General features: G+C 37.4%; 1 protein-coding gene across 3 annotated transcripts in view; it reads left to right on the forward strand.

Annotated features, from left to right (window-relative positions):
• The first annotated feature begins 1,552 nt into the window (after nt 1–1,552).
• The window catches only part of gpr161a (G protein-coupled receptor 161a), a 43,023-nt gene continuing 21,050 nt past the window's right edge, over nt 1,553–23,525 (forward strand). The window contains exons 1-3 of one of the 3 annotated variants that reach the window (XM_039745170.1): nt 1,553–1,648; nt 5,978–6,383; nt 17,668–18,398. In XM_039745170.1, the coding sequence (XP_039601104.1) occupies nt 6,025–6,383; nt 17,668–18,398 (1,090 nt within the window). In that variant the 5' untranslated portion in view covers nt 1,553–1,648; nt 5,978–6,024. Of the gene's footprint in view, nt 1,649–3,863; nt 4,275–5,977; nt 6,384–17,667; nt 18,399–23,525 lie in introns of those variants that run through there. The other 2 variants (XM_039745168.1, XM_039745169.1) reach the window with 2 other exon arrangements.

Below are 23,525 nucleotides of genomic sequence, written 5' to 3' on the forward strand. Positions count from 1 at the left end.
ACTTTTCAACTGTTGCTTGATGTTTTTGCTATTGTTTTTAATTTTAGGCTGCCTGATGTTCTATTTTACATTCAACCTACATCCAAATTTAATTCCTTAAATAAAATTCTCCCGAGTACTCCGGCATCGCAAAACTTTCAAGTTAAATTAACTAACGACTCTAAGCCGGACTTGTATCGACGTATATATGAACATATCCTGTGCTAAACTGCACGCTCTTCTATATCGAGGATGACACTCCTAATGCAATCTTCGTCACGGTTCATTGTTTTAATAAAAATGTAAAAACTGGTGCATTACTAATGGACGGACACTTCTTACCCGGAAGAAGATTTAGAAAGGCAGTCCTCTTCCCAACAGGCAATAAAGTGCGTCTTCGTGATTGGTCAATTACTAGTCATGTGATTTGAGCGGCTACCGTTGCGGGAAGCTTTGATCGTCCTTGGTGGTCCAGAGTGCTGAAATTTACCCGCGCATGCGATTTCATCTCCTATCATCTCTTAAGCACTGTTTTTAATTCCTTCGTCAGTTTTTAAAATGATTGTAAATGAAAACCAGTGGTGTATTTTCATATCATTTCACTCATGATCAATATTTTTGCTTATAATGGGAGTTTACGGTAAGCAACGCTAAAACGTTTTAACCATATTTAAAGCCAAGTCACTCTTCACAAAGTGCTGTGCTGCGTCAGGGCACACAGAAGCCGGAACCTCGCTGCATGCGTGGGAAAGTGAGGAAAGGGTTTTTTTAATTCTTTCTGATTATTCTATGTTGTAATGGTTAAAAATTATGTCGTATACTTCCAAAACTAACAAAGTGGAGAATGAAAAAAAACTTTAATGTAAGGATCAACTTAAAGGAGCTAGAAATGAACATAATTCTGCGTCTCTGAACAAATTGGTCCCAAATACTTATTTTTTTTTAAACGTATCACATCTACATGCACGTCAATACGGCAATATATGTACTTTACATTTTCTTATGTGATGCTATGCTTTTTAGTATGGTGAATGCATTCATTGTAAATATATTACTGCAAATTAGGAGCGCAAAGGCTCACGCTAAGAGAGAGAGAGTGCAGAGAGTGGACGTTAAAATCATTTTCTATAGGATGGTGAACTAGAATTTATAACAGCGGCAAAAACACGCAAACCAGGAAAATGCTCAGTAGTAAGCAATTTTAATACTTTATGTACTTTTGCGTAAAAAAAATGGTATATGTATTGTTTACATTCAATGTTATTTTCAAATTAAGTACCTGACATTTGATACGTCATGCATAATTATGCCCTTCCTTGCACCCAGTACTGGTAGGACAGGCACTGCACCTGAACGTTGAATTTCAGATTCAAAGAGTCTAAGAATGTTACGTTATTTTATTTGAGTTTCCAAATCTGATACTAGATTCGTGATGTTTAATATCAATATTTTGAATTTAAAATCAAACATTAACGATCATTGTTACAGGAAATTAACGATTTTTTTTTTGCAGTTTTGATAATATCAAAAAAAGCTGGTAAAATGTTTGCCACACAGTAAGAGGCCCATCAGCCTGTCAGTACTCCACTGGACCTTTGAAAGAAATGCTGTTCCTTGGAGGAAATCAGTGGGAGCTCATGGAGAAAATGCAAACTCACTACTGTATCTGGTATGTATAATATACAAACATTTTATTCATATAGCACACGTTGATGGCTAATTATGTAAAAAAACAGAGATAATACCATCTCTTTATGCAATTTAAAATAAACTTGCATTACCTTTAATTACTCATAATACCATTGTGCAAGATAGACATTTTCTTGTTTTTGCTTAATAAATCGAAATGATTATTATTATTCAGAAAAGCTTTCATTTATTAAGAGTCTAGTGCATATTTTTATAAATGTATTATTTCCAATTGAAATTCATTTTCTATTCCTAGACATGACTAGGACTGTTAACTAAGCAGTGTTAATAATAGTTTTACTAAGGAGCTAAAGAAAGGGCTAACTAACTCCATACTGAGGAAATAAAAGTAAGTTTTGAAACAGAACGTCTCATTTCTGGAGCCTTCAGTGGGTGTACTGTTGCCTGAAATGAAGAATGGAAATAGTATGTACATATACATATGCATATATATGGATATGCCATTTTAATATATATGTATGTGTTTGTGTGTGTGAGGCATGTGAAATTGGTAAACAAAGCCAGAGAAAACAGACAAAAGTCAAATTGAATGCAAAAAATACCGACTAAAGAAAATAAAGGGACATTTTAAATGTTTAGTTAGTTGTTCAAAGTGACTCAAATATATAAATAAGTATAATTGACTAAGATTTTACTCATGCAGTGTGGGCATTAGACAGTGTGGTTTAATGGTTAGATCATTTGACTGTAGTCTGCAAGGCAGCTAGGCCTGTTCCAACCACCGACTCACAGTGTAACTCTGAGCAAGTAACTTAAACTATTAAAAATAAAGTTGTCAGAGTGGTTACTCACAGCGGGATCAGTTTTTATTTCCCAAAAGAACCATCCACATGAAGATCTAGAATGAAGATTTATTTATTTATTTATTTATTTATGCCCATCACAGGTTCCTAAAATAGATATCAACAGATGATAACAGATTTGCAAAATACCAATGGTTTCATGATTTTAAAAGGCTCTTGTTGTTGTTACACAGGTAACTTAGTTTTTTCTTGATTAACTAATACCCTGCTAGCTTAACATACAATAAAGATTTCTGTTTTGCCCACACATTAGGAACCTTTTCAAAGTCCAAAGAACCAATTTCACATGCAAAGTACTCTTCCAAGAACAAAATAATTTTTTGTGAAACAATGATTCTATGAGGAAATCACACAACCCAGTAAAATGCTGTTCCAGAACCATTGTTTTTAAGAGTGCAGCTTCAAAACTGTAAAAGTATTTATATTTCATGCTTGTATGTTGCTTTAGATGAAAAGTAACAGCACCTATACATTATGAAAATATATTATAAACGTATTTATTCATGGGAAGTAAATAGTACAATAAAGACATAAAAAGTGTGTAACATATGCCTTTATCATAATTTAAAGTAAATAACCAAACACACCAGTTCCCACCCATATCCCAAACATGTGAATGTTAATATAATTGGGACATTAAATTGGCCCTCTTTGTGCATTAGTGTTAATGTGTTAGTGAGCCCTGCCACAGACTGCTTTCTCTAGTTCCTGCTTTGACCGCAGACTGCCAGGTTTAGCGATCAGTACCCCCATCTTGAATTAACCAGATATGAGAATGTTACTGTAATTATAATGAGGCTTGCAAAATCCAGAAGTTGCACCCATACATTTTTCCGTGTATTTTCTTGTCCACAGCCTCAAGAATGAAAGACTTAAAAATCGTTTCGGTCAACGTGATTGGCTTTTAAACAATATACTGTAATTGTTTACCCAGTAAATTAGGAACTGTTAAGTTTAACACTTTAGTATTCTAAGTCATTGTATTAGGGAAATTATACATTTTCTTCCCAGTGTTCACAAATATTACACAATATATAAATTAAAGATGTGGCATGGGCTTATAAAATTGTATAAAATATATATGATTCGAAAATTTATTTCGTGCGATTTGCTGCCTTCTCCTCTAAGGTTGGTTCATGCCTTGTTTATTGTGTTGCCAATTTCCATGTTAAAAAAAATAAAAAAAGACATAAATATCAAATTACAGGTATGGGATTGTTTAACAAATTGTTTTCTTAAATTGCACATTAATACTGAACAATTGTTATCAAATAACACATTTGTAATTCTCCAGTTGCAGCTGTACCAAAAGTAGATCGAACGGACTAATTGAATCGTTTCGCAAGGTATACTCAAGTGAAGCTCTTTCGGAAGGCGGCTTGGTTGCCGAAGGTGTCTACAAAGCTCTCTCACTTGTGCTCAGGCTCGCCGGACCACCCACATGCATCAATGTGCTGGAGAGCTCTCGGAAGCCGCCGGGGAGGGAGAGCTAGCGAGCTGGGAGAAAGAAAGGAAAGGGAAAAAAAAGTTTCGGCGAGGCGGGCGCCATTGCGGACACGATAGAAGGGAAAAAATTGGAATTGCGGGACAAAGGAATCTCAAGACGGCTGCGGGTCCGTCTTTTCTTGCCGTGTTTCTTTCTTAGGTGGCGACTGTATTTTAGACATGAAACGCACAGAAAAGCGGCGGAGTGTGCAGGCAAAGGAGGTGAGGAAACTTTTGAGTTGAACAAGAAATGTGATCGCACAGACAAAGAGATGCCTAGAGATCTGATGTTTTGAGGTACATTTTTAAACGGACGTGGGGGGTTTATCGGTGTTTTAGTCGAGGCAGTGAGATGTGTGCACGTCTGCATTCACTCTCACTCAATGGCCGTGACAATACAGCACTGTGATTTGTACTGGAATTTAATTGGAATGGCTCGTTGAAGTAAACTAAATCAGAGCGAAGAATACAAAGTCAGAAAGCATCGGTTTATCTACAAAAATGTAGAATATATACACGCTGATATTTGATGATATAGTCTGTCAGTTATAGTGGAAAATAGTAAACCCGCTAATACGATTCATCGTCGGGTTTCACGTCTGCACGTGCATTCAGACGTATTGATCACATTGTTCTCGGACCGTCTCTGCTCAGGTCTCTGGAATGGTACAATGACCGGACCTAAACGACTCTCGCCAGTTCCAGATATGTTTTCGAGGTACGAGTTTAAACCCAGTAGTTTGACGTGAGCGGGTGGTGTTTAGACAACCGTGATCAAGTCTTTTGTTAGAAATTGCGCTAAAAGTGTAATTGGTGTAGAATAACATTGTACCATTATTAGAATAAAAATAATTTAACCGTAAAAGTCAGTTTTTAATTGCGAGGGAGTGCCTTGATAGTCAGGGTTACTGCTTTAATTATTCAAATCTTAAATGCATTTTTATGGGCCACTGATTGCACCGATAATAAAGTGACCCACTAAAAATAGAACACACTTAAGGCTTTTAACTCGGAATTATCCCAGCATTCGCCATCTGTCTAACGGTGTCTATGAAAAACATGACAATTAAGTGATTGAGTGTTTTGGTTGTTAATGTACTGTATCCTTCCTGAGCGCTCAGCAGTTTTTTTTTTCTGAAATTATCAGTATTTTGAACTAAGGTTTGTATGTGAGCACAAAGGAAGTTAGCAACAAGCATTAATTGAAATAAATATTTTTATTTGATGGATAACTGAAATTCCATTAGCTGTGTGCCAAATGACTGGAAGAAATCCAATTCATTATGGAAACATCTGCAGAAAATAACAACATACAGTGGAAATTGTATTTGTAGTGGAATTTTTTTGTAAACAAATTATTTTTAAAGTTTTGACCATTCTGAAAACTTGCATATTCACCACCGTTGTTTACATATGTTCAGCAATTTGAATAAAGATCGTGGTATGGCTTTAATCTTCAAATTAAGACTTTATCATCTATTTCTTAGGCCCAACAGAGTAGAACTTAATTTGAGTCATCATTGCTGACTTGCTTCCATTAGTTGCGAAGATGGCATACTGTTCAGTATATATCCTTTATGATTTGTCTGATCAGACCCCAACCCTCATACAGGTATTGTGTGTTTGTAAAGCCTTTGCCTTTGTGGTTGACATATTCACAATACACCCATATGTGTTTTTTGATATACTTTTTTATTTGTAATTTCTACTGTGCCTTTAGTGTGTTTTGTAATGGCAACTTTTCCATCTTTGACAAATACACATTTTGTAGAAAAAATGACACTTAATTTTTCAGTTACCGAATTGTGGATAGTGTCACCAAACTAACATTTGAAAATGTGTGTTGAACTCAGTCTTAGTAGAGGGAGTATGGTGCAAAATGGATGAAAACAATGACATTAGAAACCTCTCTCCATGATGTAATTGATAAAATATGTACACTTTACATATGTCACTGAGAAGTGTATTAAGGGCATGTTTTATTTTCTCTTGTTTTTCAGCTGTTCTCAGACATGTACCCTCCTTTACTCAGCGCTACGTTTTCGCAATGAATGCCAGCAGCAATGGACCATCCCCAGGAAATGTCACCTCTGGGGAGGAGGGTGCCGTCATTGTGGCCGAGTCAATCCTTATCATTGTCATTGCTCTTCTTATTTGCCTGGGCAATCTGGTAATTGTTGTGACCCTGTACAAGAAGTCTTACCTTCTGACCCCCAGCAATAAGTTTGTCTTCAGCCTGACTCTTTCCAACCTTCTCTTGTCACTGTTGGTGCTGCCGTTTGTCATCGCCAGCTCAGTGTGCCGTGAGTGGCTATTTGGTGTGGTCTGGTGCAACTTCACCGCTTTGTTATATTTGCTCATCAGCTCTGCAAGCATGCTGACCCTTGGTACCATTGCAATTGATAGGTGAGTCAATTAATTAACTAAATGTTTGTATTAGACCATTTTCTTAGTGCCAGTATGTTTTAACAGAAAGACCAAAAATGAAATTTCAATATTTTCTATTTTTATTTTTTTAATTGAAAGTAATACATAAATAAGAATGGCCAAAGAAGACTGCAGCTCCATGAAATACAGTTCCTCATGCTGTGCCCAAAAAGTTTCCTTTATACATCATGTGACATGATGGGGTGTTCTGTATTGGACTGAATACCCAGAAAGATAACATTATTGTCTAGGTGAGGGTTAGGAAATGTATTTTATTAAATAATTCAATATATGCAGGAAAGGTGAAGGTCAAGAGTACAAGTAATATAAATGGAAAAACAAAGTCTATGTCACTCTGAGCCATCCTGTACTCATCCAGGCTGTATACCATAATATTACTAAAACACTTCTTCCTATCTCACAACCTTTTTCTCCTTAAATACACTGGCCTCCTCCTTTTCATTGCCAAGTGAGCCCTTGCCCTTGCTTTTCTCCTGACTCCATGTTTGTCAGACTGAGAATGTGGAGGCCCTTATAAGGTTAGTTCCGAGGTACCTCCTTTGCCACTTTAGCTTTCCAGGAAATACTTCAAGTCATCTTTACAACCACAGAGATTCCTACAAGCGCTACACTTCCCAAGAGCCACTGCAGAAACCTGACTCATTATAGCTGAATAGAGTTGATAACTACTAGGAGCCTGGGGAATCCCTGCTCCTTTAGATTGCCTCCCCATCTGAGGACCTCATGGAAAGGAATCTCAGTCAGGTAATGAAACACCATCTGGGAGGGGTACTGCTTTGTAGTTCCCACTTTCACCCCTCCTTCCAATACAATGGTTAATAACCAAAGCAGTCAAAGCCATTGCCATCATGCATTCAGTAGCGGTTGTTAAAGTGGATTAAAATTTCCACACAAATGTAAATGTTAAGGTTAAAAGACGGAAGCTAGGCAGCACTTCTGTAGACAAAGGGTTGTGAGAAATAAGAAAAAAACACTGCATCATTATTTTGAAATAGGAACCTTGACAATTTTTAAAAAGTACCCGAAAGATGTAGTGGCACAGCTTAGTATTAACTAATCAAAAGTACTTGATGGACTGAATGATCTGTCTTGTTTAATAAACACTTTTTATGTTCCTATTTACTGTAAATAAACAATATTAAAATGGTGCTTCAGTATGTTGTGCCTGACACCTGATTAATGTTAAAGTTTTCACACAATCCATTACTGGAAACGTGATGTTTATAACATGGCAACATCCCAAGAAATGTAAATGTAAGATTCAGACCAAATGGGCAATTCTGGGATTGAACTACTCAATCATATAAAGTATTTTATTAATAACTACTTATAGTGTACACACAAACACAAAATGGACTGAATGTGCAAGGGTAAGTTGAACATCATCTGTATTGTATTTATTTATTATTAGTTGAACACCACAGCAATACAGAAAGTATGTTATTTTGTTACATAGTCCTCCTTTCCCAATATTTATCCCAGTGTCTTGCATTTTCTGTATGATTTTGGACAAATATGTGTTGACTGGGTGGTCAGCCAATTTTGGACTGCTTTCTTTCCCTCATAACCATTTAAAAATCATACCCTCTTTAAAGCATTTTAAAGTCCAAGCAATGGTATTCTGATGCAAACAAACAATTTAGATTAGTATTTTTCACAGTTTGTATTCTTGAAATACTCATCAGTTTGAGTTATTTGATTATTTGGGTTACATTTGTGACCTTGCACCATACGTATCTGTCTAAGAATGACCTGTTCTTTCTAAACAAGTGCAGAGCTCTAGAAATCTCTTTTAGGTGCACAGAAGTGCCATTAGTTCAAACTGAATATTGCCTAGCTACTATCATGGACTTATAGTAAACTTCAATATATGCCTCATCATTCAGTAGGTATAAATGAGTGCCACCTTTCTTACACCTAGATTTGTTTTGGCCAGAGTGCACATGAATATGTAAGTGTAAATGATACAGTAGCTTAGGTGCTGTATTAATGTTCCAAACTGACACCCTATTGCAAGAAATGAGAGAGAAGTAGAAATGTACATCTAAGTGGAGACTACTTTGAAATTAAGAATATTTAATGGCTGTAGTGTAACAATTACCTTATAAGGGGTGCGATTGCTACACTTTACCACTCAAGAGGGAAGTGCATGATGTTCAAAAGATATACCAGCATTAAAACCTTTTGGGCCTTGACCCCTCTCCCCCCTCCTCTGCGCTTAACACTTAATCCCTGGTCTGATACACACACACACAAAAAGAAAAGAAAATCAGAAAGAGAATGATTCAGCACAGTCAGAGCACATTGATCAAGAATCCTGTCTTCCCGTTCTCATTATATAATGTGAAAAATAAACGGACAGCAGGTGGATATGGCTGCTTTCTTGCTATCCTGAGGAATTTAAGAACGAGTCTGACTCACCAATTGAAGCACCCAAAGAAGCGCTGGGCCATATAGCAAAACCCTTGCATCTTCCCAGGGATTCACCTCGCTGCCTCCTTTCTTCTGGGTGGCCACCCCACACACAGCAGACATCCCGCTGATTTGCTAGGCTTAGAGAGTCAAGCTCCTTGCCTTGCTGCTTCCTCTTCCCCACTTGATTAGCTGTCTTCCTGAAAAATTAAAAAAAAAAAAAGTTTCCCGCTAAAACTCCAATTTCAGGCTTTGGTCATTATAGAAACATGATGCCTGCCCTACGCAGCTGGAATTCCTACCTGACAGGATCCTCTCAGACTTAGCCATCAACTATAATGCCTGAAGGGATATTCCTTTATGATTATTCAGTCCCTGTATTATAGAGATGGCAGTAGAGAAAGCAAACTCGATATTAACGCTATGTAGGCTTGTTACAGTAGAGTACAGATAACCATGTATTTTAGCAGCAGTATGTGTCATTAGGTGAGAGCAGCAGAAGGATGACTAACGGCATGCATAAAACTCCATTTCCGGTTCCTCTAAAAATGCCCTGTAGTTCAGAGCACATTTTGTCTCATCTTCAGGTAAATCCCTTACCCACATTTTTGTGATACCTTTGAATGCCTGCATTTTATGCTCCACAACATCCATCCATCCATTTTCCAACCCGTTGAATCCAAACACAGGGGTCTGCTGGAGCCAATCCCAGCCAACACAGGGCGCAAGGCAGGAACCAATCCCAGGCAGGGCGCCAACCCACAGCAGGACACACATACACCCACATCCACACACCAAGGACAACTTAGAATCGCCAATCCACCTAACCTGCATGTCTTTGGACTGTGGGAGGAAACCGGAGTACCCGGAGGAAAACCACGCAGACACGGGGAGAACATGCAAACTCCACGCAGGGAGGACCAGGGAAGCGAACCTGGGTCTCCTAACTGTAAGGCAGCAGCGCTATCACTGCGCCACCATGCTGCCCGCTCCACAACATACAAAGTGTTAAACATATATGCTGTTTTGCTGTGGTGTTGACACAGAAGGACCTCGCTTCACTTACAATATCCGCAATTTAACAACTTTTTTTTTTTTTTCTGTTTGTTAGGTGTCAGGCTATTATATATTTGACTGGCATTGATCACAGAAAGACCAATCTAGGTTTGGCTGCACGTGATATTTGTCATTAACTTACTCAGAGATAGTAAACAGAGTGTACAGAAATGAAGCAAGGGAGCGTGTACAATGTTTTAGGTTAGATTAAATAAACTTTATTAATCCCATGGGGAAATTCAGATGTACACAGTAGAAGAAACATAAAAACAAGAATATAGACTTACATGACAGATAATACAATGAATCAATAAGTAAGTAAATAAGTAAATGAAAATAAACTTAACAAGTACATAGGGTGGAAGCATTGAACTACCTGATGGCAGTAGGCAGAAATGACCCTCAGAAGCTCTTCTTAGCACAACTGTGGTAGAATGAGCCTGTGACTAAAAGTGCACTAAGAGAGCTCCTTATGGAGGGTTTTTTTTCATGATATCATTCAATTTTGCCATGATATTCTTTTCCAGAAAAGCATTCAGTATGTCCAGGGTTCACCCTGTGATGGAGCAGGTTTTCCTGAGGAGTTTTTAAGGATGTTTGGTGTTTCCCCAGGAGAATGCAGTGTGGAACACCACACTTGCTACTATGGACTGATAGAACATTTCCAGCATCTTGCTGCACACATCAAAAAACCTGAGTCTCCTTAGCAAGTACATTCTACTCTGGTCATTTGTGTACAGTGCCACTGTGTTGTCACACCAGTCCAGTTTGTTGTTCATGTGAAACGCCAGATACTTGTAGCTCTGCACCACGTCCATGCCCTCCCTCTGAATGCAAACTGGTCTCAGAGGCTTCTTGGTACACCAGAAGTCCACCACCATCTGTTTTGTCTTTCTGATGTTGAGGTGAAGATCATTGACCTTGCACAACTAGACAAAGTTCTTCATAACTGTCCTATACTCTGACTCGTCTCCTTTATTAATGTAGCTTATGATGGACGAGTCTGAAAATTTCTATTGATGGCAAGCACGGATATTGTGCTGGACGTCTGTGTTGTAGAAGGTAAACAGGACAGTTCCCTGAGATGCTCCAGTATTACACATCACCATTTCTGGCACATAGTCTCTGAGCCTCAAAGACTGCTGTCTATTAGTCAGATAGTCCATGATCCAGGAGATTGTGGGAGCAACACGATTCAAAGGCTTGAGCTTTTTTCCTTAGTCAGTGAAGCAGAATGGTGTTAAAAAGCTCTGGAATAATCAAAGGACATTATCCTGACTGTGATGCTAGCTTTGTACACGTGGTAGTAGACTCTGTGGAGCATGTGTATATGAGAATCCTCCATACCTATATGTGTCTGATAAGTGAATTGCAGAGGACCCAGATGTTCTGAAACTATGGGTTGTAGCTGTTTTAGGACCAGCCTCTCAAAGATCTTCATGTCTTCAGATCTGAAGTCTTTTGTGATCCATGGCCTTTTGCTAGGAAAGTAGCACACTGTCTTTGTGGGGACTGTTTTTTCCATATAAAATTTGATGTAGTCTGTGATACAGTGGCTCATTCACTCAATGTCCTGTCTGTGTGATTCGCAAAGCATATCCCAGTCAGTGTTCCCAAAGGCATCCCTCAGAGGTTAATTGGTTTCCGTTGTCCATGCCTGTGTGATCTTGGTGGCTGGCCGCATCTGGACAATAGGTTTATATGCATGTGTGAGCTGTACAGAACTGAGGTCCAATTGGCCTAAAGATGGCAAAACAACAATAACAGACTTATTTACCTCTTTAACATTGCCATATAAAAAGTCCAGGGTGCTGCTTTATTCACTTATAAGTCATAAGCATAAATGTTCTTGATTCCTAAATGTGCCTACAGCTGAAGCAAAGCAATTACATATGGGTGTGGCATTTATCACAGATATTACCCAGTCTGTCTAGTGGGCATGTGTTAGACCTTCCTGCGTTACCCAGTTTAGTTAGTCCGTCTTTCTGGGAGGATCTCCAGCCACAATGGCTGGGATGAAATCTGCACTGTAGATTTGCCATTGTGTTTTCTCTGTGGCATTTTAGGGCCAATGGAGTGTTAAAGAACAGAGGCTGACACCCTTCCCATGATGGCCTCTGGGTACTCGACTAATCCCATCCAGGTCTTACCTTTCTTCGCAAATCTTCAATAAGTCAATGTTTTACCTGTGACAACAGTCTCATAGGGCATACCTTGTGCTTTTACACCTTCAGCCCAAGTTGACCTCAAGCCTTTCTCTTTCTACTGGTTCTGGCTGGTCATGTGAGAAGAATAGCAGCTCAGCAAATTTTATAATAGAGTTATGGTTAAGCAAAGTACTGTTAACACCTTAACTTCCCCCATTTCCTTGTACATGCTTTTATCACTATCGTATTCTGTGTCTAATCAGTAGACACATAAAATATAGGATACAAACAGCAAATAATTATTCACATTTCATCACAGTCCATTATTCTACTTTGTGAAATTGTTGGACAGAATTATCTTGTTGCAAAAAAGGCAACTGAGCAAAATTCACAGGTAGGATATCATCTTTTTTTGTACATGTAAAATTTTCCATTTATACTCAGGCTTGTAATCAACACCAGTTCTGATGATAGGGGCAATGTATGTACCAGACTACTATTTAGTTACACATTTTTTACCATTTGCGACAAGTTCAAAAATTTTCTGACTCTTTTCTTCCATCTGAGGAAAAGACAAATTAAAAAATAAAATAACAATAAAAAAGCAAAATGAAAAAATAGCTATTTTTGCAATGCAAAGCTAGGGACATAATCACTGCTAAGGCAGATGGTCTGTTGTGTATAAATTGAAAAGAGAAGTGTTTACATCTCCTGCAGCAATCATGCCAGCATAGTGTAGGGTGTAACCATCATGTTGTGTTGACAGCACTTTGTATCAGGAGAAATGCCACTTGCCAGAAGATGTAATCTAATTTTAGTCATGTTTTTTCCTCTGTTTAATCTAATTTAATTTGAATGAAAACACAAACTCATGAAGACAGACTTTGCTATATTTTAAAAAAAAATCTTTTCTAAAAAAGGAGTTGAATTGCACTTTCAGTGCCAAATTTTTTCCCTAACTTTTATAAGCATGCAGCAGTTTCCCTGGAGATTAAAAAACTGTAATGTGGCATCACTAAAATAATGGGCAGAAAATTAAGTTCCACCTTGATTTTTTTGCATTTTACTATATGGTGGAGTAGAGGAAGAAGAAAACAAATCTACAAGTGGTCCTCTGGGGCTGTAACTTTGGATAATACTAGCTTATGGATGTGTGTCAAAATATGAAGTAAATTGTGGTAAACAAGACCAAGAAACGGGAGCCAAAAATAATATTGTAAGATGTGGCAAAAAAAAAAAAAAAAAATACTAGGTCCAAATTTTCTTATATACAGAGGTGCTCGTTTTGCAGATGATTGACAGCATTGGGTTTGGCCAGACAGTGGATGCTTGATGGCCACAAGCGTTTAAACACCTGAAGGGTCGGATACATGCCAAATTTCCTTCTCGAGTGCTATCTGTAGGCTTGTTGTTTAAAGATGACTTGACTGCAGATCTACTTTTTTTTCAAAAATATAAACAGAACAAGTGCTTATTTACTGCCTAAACCAAAATACAAAATCAAAATACACTTGACAGCTGTTTGTATAAGGCTTGCTTGTATTTCTTGTCCTGTGAAAGTCTGACCACAGCTTATGATTAGCAGTGACACACTGGTGTGGAAGCTTGGTGCTAGAGATGTCCTAATAGCCTTGTAAGGCCTACTTTTATTCATCATACTGAAACATTTAATAGGAAGTTTGCTTTTTTTTTTTTTTTCTCTCCACATACTTGCATTCCGCATTGGGGAAAATACTGCTGGTGCAGACAGATTGGAGAACATTTTGACAGTACATATGAGTAACATTAAGTACTCTCCCTGATGATCTCTATTTTTTTTTTTTTTCAGTCTAGTGTTTGCATTTCAATTTGCACCAAGTCATGGGATTGAAGGCCCAAATTATTTATAATGAATCAACTGCAATATTACATGTTTGTTTAAAAAGCCTTGAATTGTTTTCCAGGAATCCATATTAAGCTTTTACTTCTACTGCATGTCTCAAGCAATAAATCTTGTCATTACGCAGAAAGTTTGTTGAATAGCCATTTGCTAAAATGTTTCTTTTACTTCTCTGGAGTTCATGACTTCATATTTTCCATTACTTGATATTTTGGTTTTAGGAACCCTTTTAAAAAATAGTGCCAGTGTCTACAGCCTAGTATTGACCTTTTCCTAATGGAATCTATATTTATGTCCATATCTTGGCTAAATAGTGCCAGGTGTCTGTCTACAAGCTAGTACAGTATTAACCTTTTCGTAATGGAATATACATCCATGTCTCTATCTTGGCTAAAACTATGAAACATGTTGATCATTAGACAAAGTATATGTGGTATTGTTAACTTGGTGAACTGGTACAATAATAATTGGTGTTTACAAAACGCCAGTCATCCATGGAGAGGCACCATGAGGCAGTGAGTAATACTGCTGCCTTATGGCTCTATACTCCCATATTTAAATTCTAGCCTTCCCACTTTCTGTATGGATTTTGCACATTGTGTCTGTATGGGTTTTCTTTCAGGTACTCTGCTTTTCTACTTACATCCTAAATGCAGCTTAAGTTTACTGGAGTCTTTAAACTGGATTGTGTACATGTATTATATGTGTTTGTGTGTGTCCCAGGTAGATGATAACGCTGTGTTGCTGCTATCAAGATAGCCACCAGGCTTTAAGCAACCCAGAACAGTACCCTGAACTTGAAGAATGGATTAAAAATTACCATATGAATGGGTTAAGGTCTCATACTTTTTAAATACTAGCATTTATATACTATAGCACATTTAAAATTACAAAAAGAATTTTGAAAGTTTGACCTATTGATAGCTTCTCTTTGAAATGCAATATTAATCTAATGGCAAATGATCATTTAATCTTTGCATTGGAATGATATTTACAATGAGGTTGCTTTTTAGAGTATACATTTACACTAAAAGAAACAAACTTTTCTTATAAATCCAACTTCTAAACCCATTTAATCATGGTAGGGGGAATTGGTTCATGGAGGCCAGGGACGATTTTGCAAGGCAGCAAGTAAGGCTGGTCTGCAAAGAGGTCTATTGCAGGATACATTCAAGCACACACCATACCTACTGGAACAGGTTTTGAACACAGACTAATCATTTTGTCACTTTTGCACACGCTTAAAACTCTTCTTTAGTGTTCATATGATTTACATTGAAATCATTTCAGTTTTTTTTTGTCTCCTTATTAACATTTACAAGAAAACCTCCACATAGGATATGCCCTTTGACTCGTCTTGATGTGTAGTTTTACAGGATGTCAAGCTATTTGGGATTCCCCTCTATGTTTGGCCCTCTAGGCTTGAAAACCGCTGATTTTTAGGCCATTTGTGGACTATATTTTTAGAGCAAATTACACCCGTATAATAAAGATTAAAGCAATAGTTGCCTACAGCGAAAATGACCAGATGGACCTTAAACTATACATGCCACATCAACCGATCCCACACATCCCACATGCTACATCAACTTGAGGTTGCTAATCATAAATATAATAATACTTTTGATATTTGATTCTTTAGGAGTGGTCCTAGCCCTGAAAGAAGGTTAACAAAATGACAAATTTCAAACATAAGCATGCAGAGCATTATTTTAGACTATTCAATGTCAATGATAAAAAATTATGATATTATTCTTAAATCATAATCCTTTTCCAGAAATCTAGCACACTATGGACCTCCATCAGAGGGTGAAAAATAACAAATTTCTTCTACAATGAAAAATATTTAGACTTTAAAAATTTAAATTGAAGCATAACTTTTAATATTTCAAATATCTGACACAACTATTGTTGTTTATTAAGTACTTCTAGCTCATGAAGTAAATTATTACATTTCTTATGAACATCCTGAAATAGGGAAGCATATGCTAAGCTCGTTTTTTCAAATTTTATTGTTTTACTGCTGAAACATCATTATTTTTGTATTGAAAAGTAAAGTTACAGAGATGAATGGTTTTAGAGTCACCATCACTGCCTGATTGGTTAGAGGAATGGGCAACTAATGTTAGCTTGGCATGTTGCTCTCTACTGTAATTAGATATGGTTCTCTTTTAAATATGTATTGTATAAGCAAACCTGTTTTTCCATTTCTGTACTGTTTTTGGAAGTTAAGAATTAGGTTGTACTGTTCCTGAATATTTTTTTTTTTGACGTGACACTGTTTTATATAAGTAATACTGATTTATTTATTTTCTAAATCTATTTTGTCCATTAAAGACAGGTTGGGAAGTCATTCTGTCATAGTACACATTCACAAGCCCAGAGACACACTCATTCGATAATTCTCATTTAACTGAAAACCTCCAATGAACCAAATGTTTATGCCTTTAAGATTTGGCAGAACCACCTAAAAATGATTATAGAAAGAACTCTGCTGAGAAAAGAGTTGGGCCAGAAATCAGCAGTGCTAACAACTCAACACCTTATGCTATAGTAATTTAATAATTAAAAAATGCAAAAGTTGTTGAATGACTGATTTTGAATACCAACGAAAATTAAGTTTCTTTCACAGTACTGTAATGAAAAATAACCCCATACAATGAAATACTTTTCATTGCATATTTTGTTGAAAGTAATCGTTGTTGGGCAGGGTCATGGGGTCCAGCAGCTATGGGGCATCTGTTGGTGAAGAAAGATTCAGAGATCTTGACTTTGCTGACAATGCTGTGATCTTCGTGGAATCAATGGAGGCTCTGATCGGGGCTCTCGAGAGAATGAGAGAGGAGTCTGAGTGTCTGGGCTTGTGAGTGTCCTGGATAAAAGCCAAGATCCAGGCCTTTAATGAAGTTTTGGGCACAACCATCAGCAGTGTGTCTGTCTGTGAAGAGAGCATCAACTTTATTGAAAGGTTTACTTACCTCGGCACTGACATTCATGTCTTTGGTGAGTGTTCCTATGAAGTCAGTAGATGGATTAGGAGTGTGTGTTTGGGGGTCATGATGTCACTGGAAATGGTCCAGGTGCCTCCTGTCTTGCTATATGGTTGTGAGACATGGACGCTATCCAGTGACCTTAGACGAAGACTGGACTCCTTTGGTACTATCTCTCTTCGGAGAATCCTTGTTTGATTTCATGTCGAATGAGCGGTTGCTCACAGAGTCCACAGGATGGGACTGGGCATTTCCAGTGGATGGGACTGGGCCTTGTGTCTGCTCAGGGGGTTGCATCCAGGATCCCGAGCTATTTTGTCATGTGGTAGATGTGGCAACTCACTGTACCAGTGCATGCTTCCCAACCTAACCTGACCTGCAGTATTGCTTAAACTTTATTAGAAGTGAATTTATTAATTACTGTGCAATGCAGATTCCTATTAATTTTATTGAATGTATTAATATTACTCAGAACCATATTAATTGATTTGAGGCAGTCTGCATTTATCCAGACACAAACAAACACAGCTGTTGCTGGTGCAGTCTAACAGTATCAGTGTACAGTTGGGGGAAGACACTAGAGGTCCAAAGAAATCCCATATAAACTCAGTCAGGGCATGCAGACTTCAAACAGTATGATCTGTTATATTTAAGGTTTAGATTATCCAAAATGTGTAATGGTTTCCATTGTTTCTAAAATCATTGTCTCAAAATTATATTTTGCTCTTATTAACTGTTTTCTCTTATGTTTCCTTCAGGTACTATGCCGTTCTATATCCCATGGTTTACCCAATGAAGATCACTGGAAACAGAGTTGTGGTAGCCATTGTCTACATTTGGCTACACTCTCTTATTGGTTGTCTTCCTCCTCTTTTTGGATGGTCCACATTTGAATTTGACCACTTTAAATGGACATGTACTGCTGCTTGGTACAAAGATGTGAGCTACACTGCCTTTTGGATTATCTGGTGTGCTCTGCTGCCTTTCTTTGTAATGCTGGTTTGCTATGGCTTTATTTTCCGGATAGCTCGGATCAAAGCCCGTAAAATTCACTGTGGAACAGTGGTTATTGCTCAAGAGGAAACAACCTCACAGAAGAATGGTCGTAAGAACTCTAATACATCTACCTCCTCCAATGGCAGCCGGAAAAGTTCATTTCCTGGTATTGTCTACTCTGCTAACCAATGCAAGGCCTTCATCACTATTTTGGTGGTAATTGGCACTTTTGCTCTTACATGGGGACCATATGTGGCAGTTATTAGTACGGAAGCTTTGTGGGGCAAGGGAAGTGTGTCACCTGGACTCGAAACCCTGGCATCATGGCTATCATTCACTAGTGCAGTGTGTCATCCTCTCATTTATGGCTTGTGGAACAAGACTGTACGAAAGGAACTGTTGGGAATGTGCTTTGGAGATCGCTACTACAGGGAGTCATTCATCACTCGCCACAGAACCTCACGGCTCTTTAGTATCTCCAATCGAATCACTGGTGAGTTAATATACTGTAGTTTGTGCTATTATAGCTTGTGCCATAGTGCTTTCTTCAGCTACCATGGTGGAAATGTTGAATCCATGACCAGGAATCTCAAAAGCTTGCTCACAGAGTAAAACCTATCTCACATTTGACATTAGTGTTAATTTTCAAAAGCACATTATCACAAACCCACCAACAGTAGTTTAGAAAAAACTGGTTTTAAGCCTGTTGGCTATTTGGAAAACATACATCTTTTTCTGTTTTAAGGTAATGTTTTTATAAACATTTCTTATATTAATAGGTGCTTTCCTTAGTGATGGCTGCCTAGTATCTCAGGAAGGACCTAATTTTCAAAAATTGTTTACCACATATTAGCTTTCTCAAACCTAATTCATGATAACAGAGAACTATTAGAGATGCTACGATCAGGTTTTTTAAGGCTAATACAGATCATTAATTTCATGTTAATTAATTGTCCGTTTCCGAGTTTTTTTTCCCCTTTATCCCTTTAAAAAATGTTTTGCACTAAGCTCTGCATAACCAGACGCATATAACCCTTATGCTGTATAATAAAGCGCATTTTTATAATTAAACTAGGCTACAGGTGTTAATGTTTTTATTAACAAAATGAAATTATGTAGGATTATTGCTCAGTGACCATAAAATACTAATGTAAAAAAATTCTTAAAAATACATGCTAATATACAGTATACAAAACTTTTTATCTATAATACATATGGCATAAAAGCAAATAAAATGCTTCTCATATTTACAAGCTGTCATATTTATTCATTAAAGGCCTATCATTAAAAAAAGTATTATGGGAATTGTTGCATATGCATTTTTTTCACTTTTACTTTAAAACTTTAGTAAAAACAATATTTGGAATAAATTTTTCTTCAAGATCGCATTGAATTTTGTTTCTATGTTTGGACTTGCATTGTAATAACACAACATATAACTGCCTGTGAGTGAATATCGTTTTTTTCTCTCTAATAAATAAAATTACTTTTTCGAATATTAGCCCATGCTCTTTCTTCTTCACTTAGTCATTGACGTGTCATCTAGAATGCATAAAATTATTGTCCTGAAAAATTTATAAGAGCTGAGAGTGCAGGAAGTGTGTCTGCCAAAAGCATTCACACGACTAAGAGCTGAGAGCACAGGAACTGTGTCTGACAAAAGCATTAATATGACTGAGGTTAGATGGCTGTGGTCTTGTTTGAAAATAGTTGTAAGTAGGGCGTGACTTGAAAGAATCTCATGTTAAAAGTGTCTGTCTCACAGGACTTCATACCGCGCCAGTGTTTTTGGAATCTTAATTCTCGCTGGCAACACGAATTAGACGATCTACACGTCTCCAACTTAAAGTTTAAATCTGAACAATATATATAATCTCTTTTTGCTGTTCTGTTATTTCATAACATTCAGTAATAATTTCCGTTTGTTTGCGCTAATGCAATCTGTTCTATCCTTTTTTTGATACTTAACAAATTTTTGCACTTCCATCATCTCTAATCAGCTTTGCATGTATATCGTGCCAACATTTTTGAATTCTTTACAACATTCTACTTTGTCATCTACTCTTTGTCCTTTATTTCCGGCCCGAGTATGGACTCGTCTCGCAGGATGTACAAGTGTTTCTCAGAGAAAATCACGTCTCGTCTCCATCCAAGATTTTATTTTATATTTTTATATATCTATACTAATAAAAGGCAAAGCACTCACTCATCACTAATTCTCCAACTTCCTGTGTAGGTAGAAGGCTGACCCCATCTTCATGAAATTTGGTAGGTGGCTTCCCTGCGCTAACCAAAACCGATGTACGTACTTATTTTGGTGGTATGACGCCACTGTCAGCCGCCATATTGAAGTTTCCAATGTCACTAATTCTCCAACTTCCTGTGTAGGTAGAAGGCTGAAATTTGGCAGGCTCATTCCTTACAGCTTACTCACAAAAGTTAAGCAGGTTTCATTTCGAAATTCTACGCATAACGGTCATAATGGTCGACAGCGTACGCCATGTTGAACTTTCTTATTTATGGCCCCATCTTCATGAAATTTGGTAGACGGCTTCCCTGCGCTAACCGAAACCAATGTACGTACTTATTTCGGTGGTATGATACCACTGTCGGCCGCCATATTGAGCTTTTCAACGGTCTTTGTTACTTATGGGCCCATCTTCAAGAAATTTGGTATGCGGGTTCCCAGCGCTAACTGAATCCTACTTACATACATATATACGTTCATAGCCTGCAGCTCGGTCACCGTGTGAGGCACTGTTGGGTCCCCCCATGCCTCCCTTGTTGTTGGCTGCCTGCCTATATAAGGCCGTCCGTCACTCCTGTCTCTACATTCCCTTCCTTGCTTCGCCACGGGATTCATGTCTTCCTGCTGATAACTACAGGCTTTTTATTTAATCCACAGCTTCTCTGCTTTTTATTGTTCATTTATTCCGATTATAATTATTGTATAGGTATTTTAGACTTACTTTACATTGTTCTGGTACACATTTCCTTTATTATTCCAACCGTACCCCCATTAACATGTCTATCGAGGTGATCACCATCGATCAAAGAACTGTCACTTACCGAGTGGTTTCCATGCCCGGAGATGGCACGTACCTTTTCCATTCTCTTTGTTACATATTGCACGGCCATATCAGGCTCACTCTTGATATCCGGAGGAACATTGTGTCTTATGTATTGAATGACTGGGACAGGTTCAAGGTGTGGACTGATGACGGTATAGGAGATAATTATACTACACAGGAGCACTATAAGAGTGAAATGCTTAAGCCCTTCACCTATGGTTCTGCATGTGAGTTGATGGCTGCTGCTGAATTGTTCGGTTGTCGCTTTCAAGTGTACCAAAATGGCCAAATATTTTACACCTTTGGACAACCGCCAATGCCTCTTAAACATCTTAGATTGACAGGTGACGATTTCAGTAGTGGACACTTTGATGTTTATGAATGTTTAAACTCTCAAAAGCTGGACGTGAAGTTATCGATGAAACCGGTTGTATACTTACAACGCTTGACAGATGCCGAATGTCTCTTCAACACAAGTCCTGCAAATACTGTCGTAATTGAAACAAACCATTAAACTCAAACCGATTATGACAGCAGCAATCCAAGCTGTGAGATTTGAAACAAGATTACTGTTCACATGGCCAACTGTACGTTGCATGCTCAAGAGTAAGCTCAGCGCACTTGGTCATGTTACAACCGGAGGGCCGAACTGACAATGTGGTATACAAAGAGATCCTTAACAAATAATTATTGTTATATTTTCCCTCAGTTTAAAAAGGTTTACTTTTCATCTGAATAAAAATTTGAAGGCAGTACTTCGCCGCTGCGAAGCGCGGGTATTTTGCTAGTGGTTTTCAAAAGTTATCAAGAAGACACCAGACTAACATGCTTAATAAGTTTATAATAAAATACATTTTGCTAATAAGACTGTTAACTAAGCAGCAATTTCAAATTCATCTATCTTTTCTTTTCCAAATTGAACAGCTGAGGCACTTAAAACAAGCTGGTGGTTCAAACTCAGATTGTATTCATTTTAATTAAAGGATAAAATAAAAAGTTCTGAATTCATTAAATCAGCTGTTTGTTTTACTGCACAGGACAACTTTTCCGATTCCTTTTTCTCATTTTATTACTCCACTTTCTTTAGTGTAAAGGCTAGTATTGCCATTGACTCTGCTCTGATGTAAACCAAGGCTTGACTTGCTTTGCTTACACTAAAAGAATTTCACTACAAAAAAAAAAAAAACACAACAAAAAGACATGCGTTGGCTCAATTATAGTAATACCTTCCATAAAGTAGCACTGCAACTAAATTACTGTAAAGCCTAGAAAAGCAGGGACTGAAAAGATAATTTTTTGTGTTCTGCCAAATTTACTGATCACCGATTGACTATGTTTTAGTGATAATCAGCTGATATAGATTGGTGACTGATTGATCAAAGTATCTTTAGGAACTGGTACCTTTTCCAGCTCAAGGCAGGAAATAACCCTGAATACTGCACCAATGCATTGCAGGGCTCACTCAAGCTCCCACTCGAGGACAATTTGAAAATGTTAGTTAATTTAACATACATATTTTTGGGGATATGTGAGGAAAAAGTAAGTACCTGGAAGAAGATATCATGATGAAGATGTGTAAACTCCATATAGGCAATAACCAGTCATTGGATTCAAATCTAGGATGTGGGCATGTGTCCTTCACATTATGCTTCCATGCGGCCCTTTGGCAAATGTTTATATTCACAAAAATACATTGTTAATCCCCCATAGTTACGTCAGTGTAAAATAATTCTATAAAATATAGTGACAAGTGTTAACAAAGATAATAGTTTACTATCTTTGAATTGATGTTCAGAACAGTCTGAATGTATATTTTTATGGGGTCATTATTGTGATGGGTACTTAGTGCAGTGATATTTTGCTAATGAGCATGCAAGATGTTCACCATTCTCCGGCACCATGATTAGTGAGTATAACAATGTTACCTTGAAACTTCTATCTTCTTTACCTGAAAAATCTTGGAACACAGCTAACACTACCATCACCATAAAATTACTGGGAATGGTACATACTAGTGGTGCAGCTGCATGGCTCCATCAAACATCTAGTTTTGTAAATTTTTCTGTATTACTCTCTCATTCCAAAAACTTGAATATTGGTTTAATTGGCAACCCTTAAATTGAATGAGTGTGTTCTCTGTAATGTTTGCCGATGACAGAAGCTCTGACCTACCTCAACCCTGTATTTGGAGTAAGATGATGGATGGATGTTTAAAACATGCCAAATACTACTTGAATGGTAGTGACTTTATGGGTGCACGCCTTCGTGAAAATGTCAAGTGAAGCATTGGTTGTCTGTCCTTAATACTTATTTTATTTTGATATGGCTAACTTAATGTTTTTTTTATTTAATAGTTCAATTAATGTAATGTACCTTCACAAGATCCATTACAAGGCACAGAAAATCAGAATCCAATATCAAATGTATAAACTAATAATATGAGCAGGTGTTAATAAAACATCCAACATTGACAGATATTAGGACAAGCTTGTGTGAATAACTGTCAATTTTTAACATCATGTATCAAAATTTATTTTACAAATCAGATG

The sequence above is a fragment of the Polypterus senegalus genome, chromosome 2 (genome assembly GCF_016835505.1).
Source record: "Polypterus senegalus isolate Bchr_013 chromosome 2, ASM1683550v1, whole genome shotgun sequence".
NCBI classification, from domain to species: domain Eukaryota; kingdom Metazoa; phylum Chordata; class Cladistia; order Polypteriformes; family Polypteridae; genus Polypterus; species Polypterus senegalus.